This window comes from Cnephaeus nilssonii, assembly GCF_951640355.1.
Source record: "Cnephaeus nilssonii genome assembly, chromosome: 7".
Taxonomy (NCBI): domain Eukaryota; kingdom Metazoa; phylum Chordata; class Mammalia; order Chiroptera; family Vespertilionidae; genus Cnephaeus; species Cnephaeus nilssonii.
Window position 1 is genome coordinate 76,656,034 of NC_137078.1, and position 13,295 is coordinate 76,669,328.

The 13,295-nt window shown below is 39.9% G+C and overlaps 1 protein-coding gene across 6 annotated transcripts in view; it reads right to left on the reverse strand.

The window, feature by feature from the left end:
* Positions 1–269: 269 nt before the first annotated feature.
* Positions 270–13,295, reverse strand: part of GPBP1L1 (GC-rich promoter binding protein 1 like 1) — a 53,068-nt gene continuing 40,042 nt past the window's right edge. For all 6 annotated transcript variants that reach the window (XM_079777953.1, XM_079777954.1, XM_079777955.1 and 3 more), the window contains 7 exons: positions 11,939–12,011; positions 10,535–10,728; positions 6,109–6,249; positions 5,275–5,433; positions 3,393–3,517; positions 2,349–2,451; positions 270–1,155 (listed from right to left, as the gene is read on the reverse strand). In XM_079777953.1, coding sequence (XP_079634079.1) covers positions 1,003–1,155; positions 2,349–2,451; positions 3,393–3,517; positions 5,275–5,433; positions 6,109–6,249; positions 10,535–10,728; positions 11,939–12,011 — 948 coding nt within the window. In that variant the 3' untranslated portion in view covers positions 270–1,002. The remainder of the gene's footprint in view (positions 1,156–2,348; positions 2,452–3,392; positions 3,518–5,274; positions 5,434–6,108; positions 6,250–10,534; positions 10,729–11,938; positions 12,012–13,295) is intronic.

The window sequence follows — 13,295 nt, forward strand, 5'->3', positions numbered from 1 at the left end:
TTAATATCCATACATTGGTAAGTACATGGGCAGTGAATAACAGTTTCTGGAAATAAACTTGGGTTTCTGATTTTATTACTAGTAATTTTATTGCACAGGTTTTTCAAAAAAGTAGCTGCTAAAAGGAGAAACAGGAAAAAAAAAAAAATAATAAAAGGAGAAACAGGTGTGTGTGAATTCAGATGTTCCTCAGACTGCCAGAAGTAGTTCCCTAAAAACGAAACCACTCAACCTAATTTTAAAGAAAATATACTTCTTACACAAGACAATCCAAACTGATGCAAAATATTTATTCCAAGTTAGTTATTTTATGCAGTAGTTTCCCCCTCAAGACCTGTGATAACCACATCTTTTAAATCTGTAAATAATGTTATCAAAATAATCTTAATCTTTGAAATCTCACAAAAATTTATATTTTACAATCCACCCTGAATATCAAGGCCGCAAGAATAACACATTTCCTATATCCAAATATTTTACAGCTGTACCCAAAAAAGAAAAAAAAGAAACAAACAAACAAAAACCCCCCCCACATATTCTTGGTTAAGGGCTAACGTTACCCGAGCAGCCAAAAATAAAATAAAATATCCAAATTATTAGCATTAATTTAATACAATTATAACTTCAATAGTCACTTTGTCATTGACAATGATTGCTTGAGCACAGGGGTGAGTGCCCCAAGGGCTGGTGGAAGCTATTGCTGCAGACCAGTGTCTCCTCCTCTCTGCACTGTCAGCTCCCACTTGTGCATCGCCCCATATATACTGTGTGTGTATTTTAAAAATATTTCTCACCACACAAATTTTCTCTACAAAGCAAATAACAGGAAAGAAAAACAACAAAAGCTAAACAAGTCAATCGCTCTCTCTTTGGGATATGATTATTTCCCTTGTGCATGAAATATTCAACAACAACGTAAGAAAAGGAAAAGATTTTTTTGTATTCTCCGTTAGCACACAAGCTGAGTTTATGGGTCAGATTTAACGGTGAACATTTATGTGCCTACTTCCAGGCATCGTCATCTGATGTTTCACTGCTACTGGTTTCTGTGTCTGAATCCTCAAACTCTGCTTTGCACGTGCTTCTCCAAGGGGAGAACAGGCTAGAAGTGCGGCTTTGCAAGAAGCCATTCTTCCCAAAGCCATTTCTTCTCAGCTGTGTAAGCATGGGAAACAAAGAAAAACAAAACATTAATATTGACACAGAGCTCTTGGGACCTGGGAGAGGCCAGGCCGAAATTCAATTCTAGGCAGAATTTAGAGGGAGGCCTTCTAAGAGATGCAAGATTTCTTGTCGGAGTGCTTATCACACTTCAATGCACAAATGAATAATCTAAGGATCTGTTTAAAATGCATATTCAGAATGACTGGGGCAGGGTTTGAGCTTCTGTATTTCTACAAGTTCCCAGGTGATGACAATGATAGGGAAACAGAGTTCTGAGTAGCAAAGTCTTTTAGCCTATATTTTTGCTTTATAGGACATAATTGGTACTTATGATTTATATATATACCACCAGGATAGGAGCTCCAAGAGGTCTGTAGAGATTCCATTGATCTTGTCCATCACTGTAAATTCTAAGGTCTGGCAGTATTTTACTCAGAGCAAGAATTCAAGCATTTACTGAATAAATTCAAATTTGGCTTCTTGGCTCTGGCCAGAGTACCAGAGGAAACCCACAGGACTAACAGCAAAAGAGGGTGAGCCTGCTTCCCTTTGGAATACAATCTTGTGGTTCTGATAAGGGGCGAAAGCTTCCAGGATGAAAGAACATACTACCTCTTGGAACCTGCTAACCACTAACCTGGTTTTTGTATGCAACACTGCAGATAGCTATTGCCTAGGCAGATTTAGATGTCCTTTTATATTTTGACTAGAGGCCCGGTGCACAGATTTGTGCACTGGTGGGGTCCCTTGGCCTGGCCTGTGGGGATTGGGCCAAAACCAGCTCTCCGACATCCCGAGGGGTCCTGGATTTGTGAGAGGGCGGTTCTTGGGTGATGCACCCCGGAATTGGGCTCCCTCCTCTCTGGTTCCGGGTGCGTCACCTAAGAACTGCAGCTACCAAGTCACTGCAGCTTGGCAGCTCTTGTGTTGAGCGTCTGGCCCCTGGTCATAATTACACATCATAGCTACAGGTTGGATGGTCAAACGGTCGCTTAGGGGTGTGTGTGTGTATATTATTTTGATAACATTATTTACAGATTTTTATATATATATAATGGCAACTTATATTTTCTTTTTCAAGGTCCTTCTCTCACACTAAGCTGGGCTCCTTAAGGGCAACGACTGTCCGGACACCTCAATTTTCCTACTCGTTAATTGGTCTCCAGGAATGGTTAATGACATACCTGCTCTGTCTTCATATGGAACTCTTTAAGCTCATCCTCTGTGAGGGGAAGGAAATTTTCATCATTTTCAGGATACTCCTGCCATCCCATTGCTTTCAATAACCTGGAGGAAGGAGGTCAGGCAAAGAAAACATGCCTTTAAGCCTAAGTGGGAAGCCCACAACTTTCCACAGAAAACTTTCCTGCCCAGGGGCAATGGTACCCACTTTGATGTTAGAGAAGAAACTTAAGGTTCTTTTATCCCCAGTGAAATAAGCTTTGTTGTTAGTTAGGTACTTGTAATTAAATGGGGGATCTCCACAGTTGCTCTTTCCAGATCATAAGAGCTACAGAGAAGAGATATTAAAAGCAGAAAATAAGACAGCATAATGAAAAGAGCCAAATTGCAAGGGCCCTCACTGTGCCACAGAAAAAACAGAGGAATAAATCTCACTTTTGTCTTGTGAGCAAATTAGCACATTTCCACATGTAATGAAGTGCTTTTGTTTGTAATAAAGTTCTTGTTCAATTTCATGACTTTAATGATCTCCTTCTTAACATTATGACCCCAAAAGTTCCTCTGCACAGAAGCCTGGTTTCAGGAAGGTACTATAATACTTGGTAGGCCCCATGTGCCATTCAGCTGCCCAGACAGTTGGCTGCTCTGTGTTTAAGGCTCTCGTTTAAAGAACAAGCTCCAGACACTGGGGCCTCATGCCTCCCAAGGCCCCTTAAGAGTCTTATAGTAACTGCTCAGTGGGCTAGGAGGGTCCAAGGAGAGAGCACAACAGTCCCAGGAAACAGGTTCCCCTCTCCTCTTTTCAACTGGAGCCATAAACTGAGTCTGAAACTAAACTACACAAAAGCCTTAGGAGTTTGAAAAAGCTCGTTGAGTCTGTAAAGGAACACCCATTGAGAAACAGGGCAATCTGGGGCATACAGAGAACAAGTTAGGGTGCTCATGGGACTTCCATTTGTATGCTGGACTCAACCTGAGAGTCTTAAGTATGGTCCAGCTCCTTGCAGGCCACACACCGCATTCTCTGTGATCTGATCCTCACTTACCTGTGCTCTGCTTCCAGTGAGTGTGAGAGGACCTCCCTTTCCTCCTCTACAGGGAGAGGGAGACCATTCTGATGACAGCCTTCCTCGCCATTTTCCTTTGGTTCAGGTGTGCTGTTGTCCTCCAACTGCAATAAGGAAAAGAAGAACACACTTCGTGTAACAATCCTTTCAGGCAAGAAAAGCGATCTACAAGAAGAAGGAGTCAGAACCAGGGAAGTACTTGACAGAAGACAACTTCAACCCATAGGTTTTCCCCATTTAAAAATGAGGAACAGCCCTGGCCAATGTGGCTCAGTTGGTTGGGAGCTGTTCCATGCACCAAAGGGTTACCAGTTCAATTCCAGGTCAGGGCACATGCCTGGGTTGTGGGGAACATGCAGGAGACAGCTGATCGATGTTTCACTGTCAACTGTCACCTCTTTCTCTTTCTCTGTCTCTCCCCCTCTCTCCTTCCCTCCCTCTTTAAAATTAACTTAAAGATCTTTAAAAAGAAATAAAAATGAGGACTTGCACCGGACTAGTGTGGCTCAGTGGTTGAGCACTGACCTATGAACCAGGAGGTCACTGTTCGATTCCTGGTCAGGCACATGCCTGGGTTGCAGTCTCAGGGGCATGCAGGAGGCAGATGATCGATGATTCTCTCTCATCATAGATATTTCTATCTCTCCCTCTCCCTTCCTCTCTGAAATCAATAAAATACATATTTTTAAAAATAAGGACTTGCCCTACTTGGTTTGGCTCAGTGGATAGAGCAGTCGGCCTGCGGACTGAAAGGTCCTGGGTTCGATTCCAGTCAAGGGCACATGCCTGGGTTGTGGGCTCGATCCCCAGCAGGGGGTGTACAGGAGGCAGCTGATCAATGATTCTCTCTCATCATTGATGTTTCTATCTCTCTCTCTCCCTCTCCCTTCCTCTCTGAAATCAATAAAAAAATATATTTTTAAAAAATGAGGACTTGCTAAGATTTCCAAAGGATACCAACTGGCCACCATCTACAGGTTATGTCAACTATGAAGAAGGTACTAGATACTATTGTTCTTATTTTGCAATACAATATAGCCCTAATTGACAAAAGCTTCTATTATTTACCAACTTCTTACAGAACTGACCAGTTCAAGACTAAAGCAGTGCTGCTCAGTTGAAGAATACTGAGTCCCAAGGCAACTATTATTAAAATAAGCCCTAATTAGCCCTAGCTGGTTTGGTTCAGTGGATAGAGCATCGGCCTGCAGACTGTAGGGTCCCAGGTTTGATTCCGGTCAAGGGAACATGCCTGGGTTGAGGGCTTGATGCCCATTGGGGGACGTGCAGGAGGCAGCTGATCAATGATTTTCTCTCATCATTGATGTTTCTCTTTCCCTCTCCCTTCCTCATATATATATATCTATATATCTATATCTATATCTATCTATCTATCTATCTATCTATCTATCTATATATAAATATATGAAATAAAAAAAAATTTTTTTTAAATAAAAATAGCCGAAACCAGTTTGGCTCAATGGATAGAGCGTCGGCCTGTGGACTCCAGGGTCCCAGGTTCAATTCCGGTCAAGGGCATGTACCTTGGTTGCGGGCACATCCCCAGTAGGGGGTGTGCAAGAGGCAGCTGATCGATGTTTCTCTCTCATCGATGTTTCTAACTCTCTATCCCTCTCTCTTCCTCTCTGTAAAAAATCAATAAAATATATTAAAAAAAAAAAAAAGCCCTAATTTGAAATCTGTTGAACAAAGAATTAAACTCATTTTACCATAGGCTGTTACTCCTACAGACACTTCTATACATTTAAAAACTTGCTACATCTTTCTCCTAAGAAGAAAAAAAGCACACATATAAATAAGAAAACACCTATGCTGCCCAGAAAAAATCTTATGCTCTTACATCCTCCAGCTTGTCACAGTCTCTGTTCTCTGAGAAGTCTCCATTCCGGTCATCCTTCAGAGTCTTCAGAAACTCGCTTTTCCTGTCGGTGGTTCGGCGGGTCAACTTGGTCAGACGAGAGGAGCTGATCTCAATGGGAGGAGTGGTGCTGGAGGGACTCTGCACAAATACCACAAACAGATTGCAAACAGCAACTACTGGGATTCTCCAGGTCACTTGCACATGGATTGATTTCCAGAATCTGGTAACCTATCATTCTGTCTTTTACACCCCAAAACAAACAGACAAGCTAACTAACAAACTAAATATCCTTTTCATTTAAACATACTTTAGCTTTGCTGGTTTTTTACAGTTAAGACTGCATGGCTTGCCCAGCCGGTGAGGCTCAGTGGTTGAGTGTGAACCTATGAACCAAGAGATCATGGTTCAATTCCTGGTCAGGGCACATGCCCAGGTTGCTGGCTCGATCTCTAGCAGGGGGCGTGCAGGAGGCAGCCCATCACTAATTCTCATCATTGATGTTTCTCTCTCTCTCTCCCTTCCTCTAAAATCAAAAATTTTAAATAGACTATATAGCTTACATAGCACCTCTTTGATTTTTCTACAGACACCATGTGCATAATGTCAGTTTTAAAACAGGCTGACCCTGGTCTACCATAAAGCAACTACCCCACTCAGCTACTGCCCATTTTTGCATGCTAACAGGAAATCACCAGTAAACAAATGACTTTGAGCTAAGCAGAGATACAAAGGAAATTGAGTTAGAGCTGTACATCAGTAAAGTAAATGGGAAATGGCAACTTTAGCAAAGGCCTCTGTTTTATCTTCACTCACCTCTTTGGGAGAGCTTAAAACTGCACCACCAGCCAGTACTACTGGTTTGGTAACAGATATTGGACTGGTAAAAGCAGACTCCCGGCTGGAGGAAAGGGATCCTGATTTGTGTTCCATTCTGTTAGCTTTCCATGCACTGGGCTACATGGGAAGAAAGAACAAATCAGAACAAGCATGCAGACATAAAGAAGCTCAGCCTGTAAGATCACAAGGCAAAGAGTAAAATGTTACATGGGAACATTATTTTCCAGAGAAAACCCGTTTCATCATGTTTGGAGGAATGCAACCTCTTAGGCACTTGAAATGAAAAGGCAAATGGGAACCAAAAAATTCACAGATATTAATAGGTATTTTTCAAAAAACCAACAACAACAAAAAAATCTCTAGTTCAACAAGCCTGGCACATGCTGGAGTGAATAAAGTTCAACAGGTTTCTTTACTGTGCTATTTCTCAAAACATCTAACTGTACATGTGCATTTGAGAAGCAGATATAATATACAGCATTTTCCAAAATTATGTGACACCAAAATGTTTTCTTTTATGGTGTGTTGTTAACCTCAATGTAATCCTGATACCCTAAAAAAAAAAGCACTCCAGAAAAATGCTGTTTTCCAGAAACTTCAATGGCTAGACATTCCTGCCTAGTCCAGAGGCACTTCTTTATCCCAGCCTAGTGGGGCCTGGGCATATTCTGTCACTCTGGCCCTGGCCCCAACTATGATGACAGCATAGCTGGAATACAGAGGCAATCACACTGTCTGAAGAGAATAGGGAAGACAAAGCATATTGATGGGAGTGAGACTGAAACAAGTGAAAACAACCTCTTTTTCCAGAATGAAACAATGAAAACCGAGAGACATTCACAACAAAGAAAGGGTCTGAGTGAAAAGAATTCTTTCTTGGTATTAAAGAGGATACTATAGCCCTGACCGGTGTGGCTCAGTGGATGGAGCGCCGGCCTGCAGACTCAAGGGTCCCAGGTTCGATTCCGGTCAAGGGCATGTTCCTTGGTTGCGGGCGCATCCCCAGTAGCGGGTGTGCAGGAGGCAGCTGATGGATGCATCTCTCTCATCGATGTTTCTAACTCTCTATCCCTCTCCCTTCCTCTCTGTAAAAAATCAATAAAATATATATATTAAAAAAAAAAAAGAGGATACTATAGGCTTTAGGAAGGGAATTAACTGATTATCTACCATATATCAGATGCTCATCATACTGTTTTAATTCTTAATTCAATCAGGCATAATTATGATATTCACTTTTTACAGAGAATGACACTGAGGTTAAGAAAGTTATACAATTTGTTCAAGGTTACTCAGCTAGTATGTGGTAACTTTTTTCACAATGACTCCAAAAGAACATGCAAGCAGTTAAGAGACAGATAAAAGATTGTTTTTTCTTGCAAAGATGGCTGCTTATGTCAGGCTAAGTACACACAGGACATAGAAACCCGGAAGGTTTCTGTCATAGTAGTGCAGAAGGTTTAACAGGCAGTGTTATATGCAAAAGGATACCTACATCTCTGCCCAACTTGATCTTCATTTTCCATTACTCAAACACTGTGCTGCTCACTGGAGAAAACAATTATGACCCACACCTTTATATTAGAGGAATTATATATGGAAATACTCTAAAGTGAACCACATACCGACCACTGTTTTCTTTTTAAAAAATGTGCTGTCTTTTCCTCCAAAGTACAAACCAAGCCCAATTCTCCACCTCAAATGATTCTGTGCCTTCTATTGGACTGAAAAATAGAAATCACTGAATCCAAACTTTCCCTAATTACTTCCTTTGCACCTCAAGTTCCTTTGATAGCTTCATCCTTTCTACCATTCTGTATCTGTTTGTTCTTTTTCCTTTGAGAATTTCTCAATTATTTCTCCCTTGTATCTTCAATCTCCTTCTCTGTAATCATTTGTTGGAACATCTAGAGAAAAACGAATAGATAAATCTCCATCTGCCTACTAGTCATTTCACCTCTTCCTTCCTCTTACATCTTATATTCAAGGTACCAAGAACCACTCTTTCCAACTTTTCCTGAAACTGATCTTTCTCACTTATCTAACTCCAGTGAAATGGTTCCATAGTTATTCCAGTTTCCCAGGGAAGAATACTTAAGTGTTTTCTGTTTTCTTCCTGTCTAATCTGCTTCCCATTATGTGGCATCACCACCTCCTTTCTTTGCCTACTTTTACCATCCCTGTTGAAGCTTCATTGCCTTTTGCAAGGACAACAGCAGCAGCCTTTACATCAGTTTTCCTATTTTCAATCTATCTTCAATTTAGTCCTACACAACAGGGCTAAACTGATCCTAAGCTCCATGTTATGATTTTTATCCTTGCCACTTCTTGATCCATTTTTTTTTTTTTTACCGTTTTAAACACAAAAATATGGACTGCTTCACGAATTTGTGTATCATCCTTGAGCAGAGGCTATGCTAATCTTCTCTGTATTATTCCAATTTTGGTGTATGTGCTGTTGAAGCAAGCACCAACCTCTAAAGATTTTTAAGATCTTAACCAATCAAAGCATAATATGCTAACGATATGCTAAGGCCGCTGGACGGCTCACTATGACATGCACTGACCACCAGGGGGCAGACGCGCCAACCAGTAGGTTAGCTTGTTGCTGGGGTCTGGCGGACCAGGACGAGATGGGCCAGACAAGCCCTGGAGCCTTCCCATAGTCCCTCCCAGGCTGGCCAACCTCCCACATCCCTCCCTGGTCCTGATGGTGCACTGGTGGGGTCCCTCGATCTGGCCTGTGCCCTCTTGCAATCTGGGACCCCTCGGGGGATGTTGGAGAGCTGGTTTCAGCCCAATCCCGCAGGCCAGGCCGAGGGACCCCACTGGTGCACAAAATTCGTGAACTGGGCCTCTAGTTTAAAATAAAGTAACACTTATGAAAACTCTTTATAAACTCTTAAGGAATGGAACATAGGTGCTGCCATGTTGACAGTAATAGCTACCATTTATTAGTACTTACTATATGCTAATTTTAAGTACTTCACAAAATTTTCTCATTATTCCTTGAAAAACCCTTAAAGGACTGGTATCATTAGCTCCACTTTATAGATATTCACATTCTTTTCATTCTACATCAGAGGAACAAGTATCCTAAACCCTTTTAAAAAATAATTCTACTTGTAAGTTTTATTCCTGTTATTTCTTGCTGGATCATAACCCTTTTATGACCTCTTTCAAGTACATTTCCAGGTGTCTTCACAGGCTTCTTCCTAAAGATTTTCTTCATCCTTTCACTTAATCTCACCTACACCTATATTCTATTTCTTTTTATTGTCAAGTCTCAAACGTGCCACTATCTCCACTTCAACCCACATAATTCTGGAATCTCCTGAGTTGTTCTTTCAGACCTACACTACTTTCCTAAAACCTCAAGTCAAAGATTACCAAAAACTTCCAAACTGCTAAGGGTAAAAATATTTTTTCAGTTATTTTCCTCAATGTCTCATCAACAATTGACAAGTGCTGACAACCCTGGTTGTTATCTTAAATTCACCTACCCAGATATCTTCGATAGGGTTGGCAAGCTACGACCCATGGGCTAAATAAAGACCATATATCGTATGTGACCAGCAAAGCCTAAACTATTTATTATATGATCCTTTACAGAAATGTTTACCAGCCCTTACTATATAGATGGTTTGGGACCACTGAAGGGATATAGGAAAAGGACATGACATATTCAAGGATGATCATTCTGGCAGTTGTGTGAAAGATGAATAGAAAAATGAGGAAAGAGAAGTATATATAATAGTAAAGATGAGATGAAAAGGGCATAGGACATTAGAAAAGTAGTAACTGATAGGGACTTTATAATTTTTGGCATAGGGGAATGAATCAGGAGGAAGAGGAAAGAAGCAGTTGAGATACTCAGCTAAATGATCAGATGGATGTTAGTGCTATTAATGGGAACAGCAAATCAGAAGAAGCAGGTTTGCCTGGCCGGTGTGGCTCAGTGGTTGAGTGTTGACCTATGAACCAGAAGGTCACAGTTCAATTCCCGGTCAGGGCACATGCCCAGGTAGTGGGCTTGAACCCCAGTGTGGGACATTCAGGAGGCAGCCGATCAATGATTCTCTCTCATCATTGATATTTCTATCTCTTTCTCCCTCTCCCTTCCTCTCTAAAATTAATAAAGATCTATTAAAAAAAAAATCACTGACTTAAAAAAAAAAAAAAAGGGCAGGTTTATGAGATGAAGCTAATGAATGAGAGGCCTACTAAAAATCCAGTCAGCAGCAGTAGAGTTTCGAGACAGAATACAAAAAAATACATATATAACAAGTTCTGAATATTTGGTGAATGATTCAACAGAAAAATATAAATTTACTATACCCTCCCCCTGATTTATCCCCAAACTTCTGCTCTGTAAAGTTCTTACATGGATTCCAAATCATACCTTGGAAGGAGGTGGTGCAGGCTTAGGAACCAGGTTCTTATAGACGCTTGGAACCATGTTGGACGATTTGTTCCCATTTGCATAGTGAGATCCTGGTGAGGTGAATGCAGCAGAGAAGGCAGCAGCAGGATCTTCTTTGGAAACTTTTTTGATAACTAGCATTTTGGAGGTTTGTTTGGCACCAGGTGGATTTTCTGTGAAATACAATAGTGGAGAAACAAAAGAATGTAAAAATATTAGTTAACAGGAAGCACAGTTTATATGAAGGCCTCGCATTCAACAAAGAATTGACAATTGAGACTGAAGGACAAACATTCCTGGTATGTACTTAACAGATACTCTCAAAAGCGATACTACTTGGGAATTGTAGAAAAAAAGACAGTATATTAAGCACCTGATTCTAAAGTCATAAATCAACCAGAAAGCCCAAAGATGTTAGTAGTCTTTCAGGGGCATAACATTTCTGGTGTATGGTGTATCATTCAGGCACAGAGTAAACAAGAATATATCCAAGGGTGGCAGCTCCTGTCAGCACGGGAATGGAGATCAAGAAACTGGAGAAGCTGCCATATTCCATCAACTAAGGGGAAATGGTACAGCAACCATCCTTAATCCCAAAACTCAAGATCCAAACCCAGTATTTAGATAAAGCCTTCCCAATATGATGCCTGGTTACTGAATATGTCTAATGTAGGGACTAGGAGAGTCCAGTTTGTAAATGCCAAATATCCTAAAATGCCACATCATGTTTGGTTTGAAATACACTGATTTGTCTATTAATTTTTTATAAGGCTAGTTATTCCCATTTATATGTATGTATTTATATATTTTCTCCTTTCCCTATATAATAAGCATCCTTTGTAATTGCCAAAACAAAAACCCCCAAAAAACTCAGCAACTGGAACTTGGTTGAATAAAGTGGTCTATAGGATGTGGTTTTATATAGCCTTTCCAATAACACTTTAGAAGACTATTTAGTAATGTGGAAGAATGCTTAGAATACATTGTTATATATGCCTACCAAATATTTAGGAGACATTGATAACACCTATAATTCAATTTAATTTTAATAAATTAGCAATGTTAATTAAAAATTACTTCTTATAAGCTTTATATATAATTCTCCCTTTGCTTAAAATCTGTTTTCAAAAATAGAAAAAAAATCTGCTTTAAGTTCAGGGCTCTATAAGCTCTCAATAATCTGTATTCTAACTCCACTACTATTACATTTCAATGGTATTTTGGGGGGGCAGAGTAGGAGTTAATAGGTGTTAGTTACTATGTGCAAATAGATGAGTGAGAAACAAGATAAAGAAACAAAACAAGAGAGATAAAGAATTTTTGCTCCTCTCCCTGATATGAAACATTTAAAGTTGTGCCTTTAAAATGGCACAATCTACCTACCCCACACTCCAGAAGGGGTCCCAATAGGTCTGCATGGCTGATTCTGTTTGCCAGCTTCTGGATTCAAAGAAGGCTAGGAAAAAAGGGATATTAATGGTTGATAATAGAAAGCTAATCATTTTGGCACCTTTTACAAAGTAGTACCACCATGGAACCTATCAAATAATATCAGCAGCATTTAGTTAATGCTGTATTCAGAAATAACTAACAGATAAATGATGTTGAAATACAAAATAGATAGGTCTTATATTAATTTAGGCTCTTTTGGGTTTCATTTCCTTTAAAAAGAGGAGAAAAAAACAAAACAAAATAAAACACAGACTAAATGTGCAAGGTTTTATCTTTCTATAGACATGTATGCCAAATAAGGAGGCACAGAAAGCTGAATGAATAAGAATGTGAATCACTTTTCTTAGATTTAAGGACAACCTGTCAGTGAAATGTATATTGCATTTCTAAGATTGCTTTAGGGCAGAAGCAAATCATGTGCCAAGGACTGCACTAGTAATACAAAGGTAATTAAGCCAATTAAAAAGAGTACTTGTCCCCACAAGCGTTAGTTTCACTATAAAGATAAACTTGAAGACAAATAAGTCCAATGAAAGGTTATAGGGGCTATGAAAATATCCATATTAAAGAAGGAGTACTAAGAATAGTCAATTTCATGTGAAAGAGAAGTGCTCTTAGAAAAGTTTTCATTGGGAGATGACTAAGAGTCCATAAAGACGATTTCCAAAGCTGGAATATGGGCGAGTCTAAAGAACAGAATGCTCAGTGAACACTAAGACAGGAAAGCATAAAAAAGAATAAAATATTCAGCAACCTGCAAATAGTTCAACATGAGTAGTACTAGGGAAAGAGGGGATCCTTTTGTGAGGAAAGAGATGTTTGGCAAAGTAGGCATGAGCTGGATTGTGGAGTATTTCTGGGAGACTGACTTTTACTTCTATAGGTAATGATCCATCTTTCATAAACAGAGTTAACCATGATCCAATCATTAGTTTACATGGTTTGGTAGCAGCTTGAAAGATATATTTGAGGGGTTTAAACATCAATTAGGAGACTGATTTCATAGTCCAGGAGAGTAATGAAGGCAACAGGAGTAAAGGAAGATGAGGAAAATGATGGAGAAGTGTTAAAGAGCAATAGTTCTTGAGAATGGCACTGGTGTCCAAGCCTAAACTTTAAAATCTGGTAATAGATTAAGAAATGTCTTTTTGGCACAATTGACCATGGAATATTAAACAAAGAGAAAGATGCCCAGTCTCCACTACAGAGCTTCTGAATAAAAATCTCTAGGGGTAGGGCCCTAGCAGGTATGTAATTTCTACCTGTCAAGGTGAGAATCATTACTTTA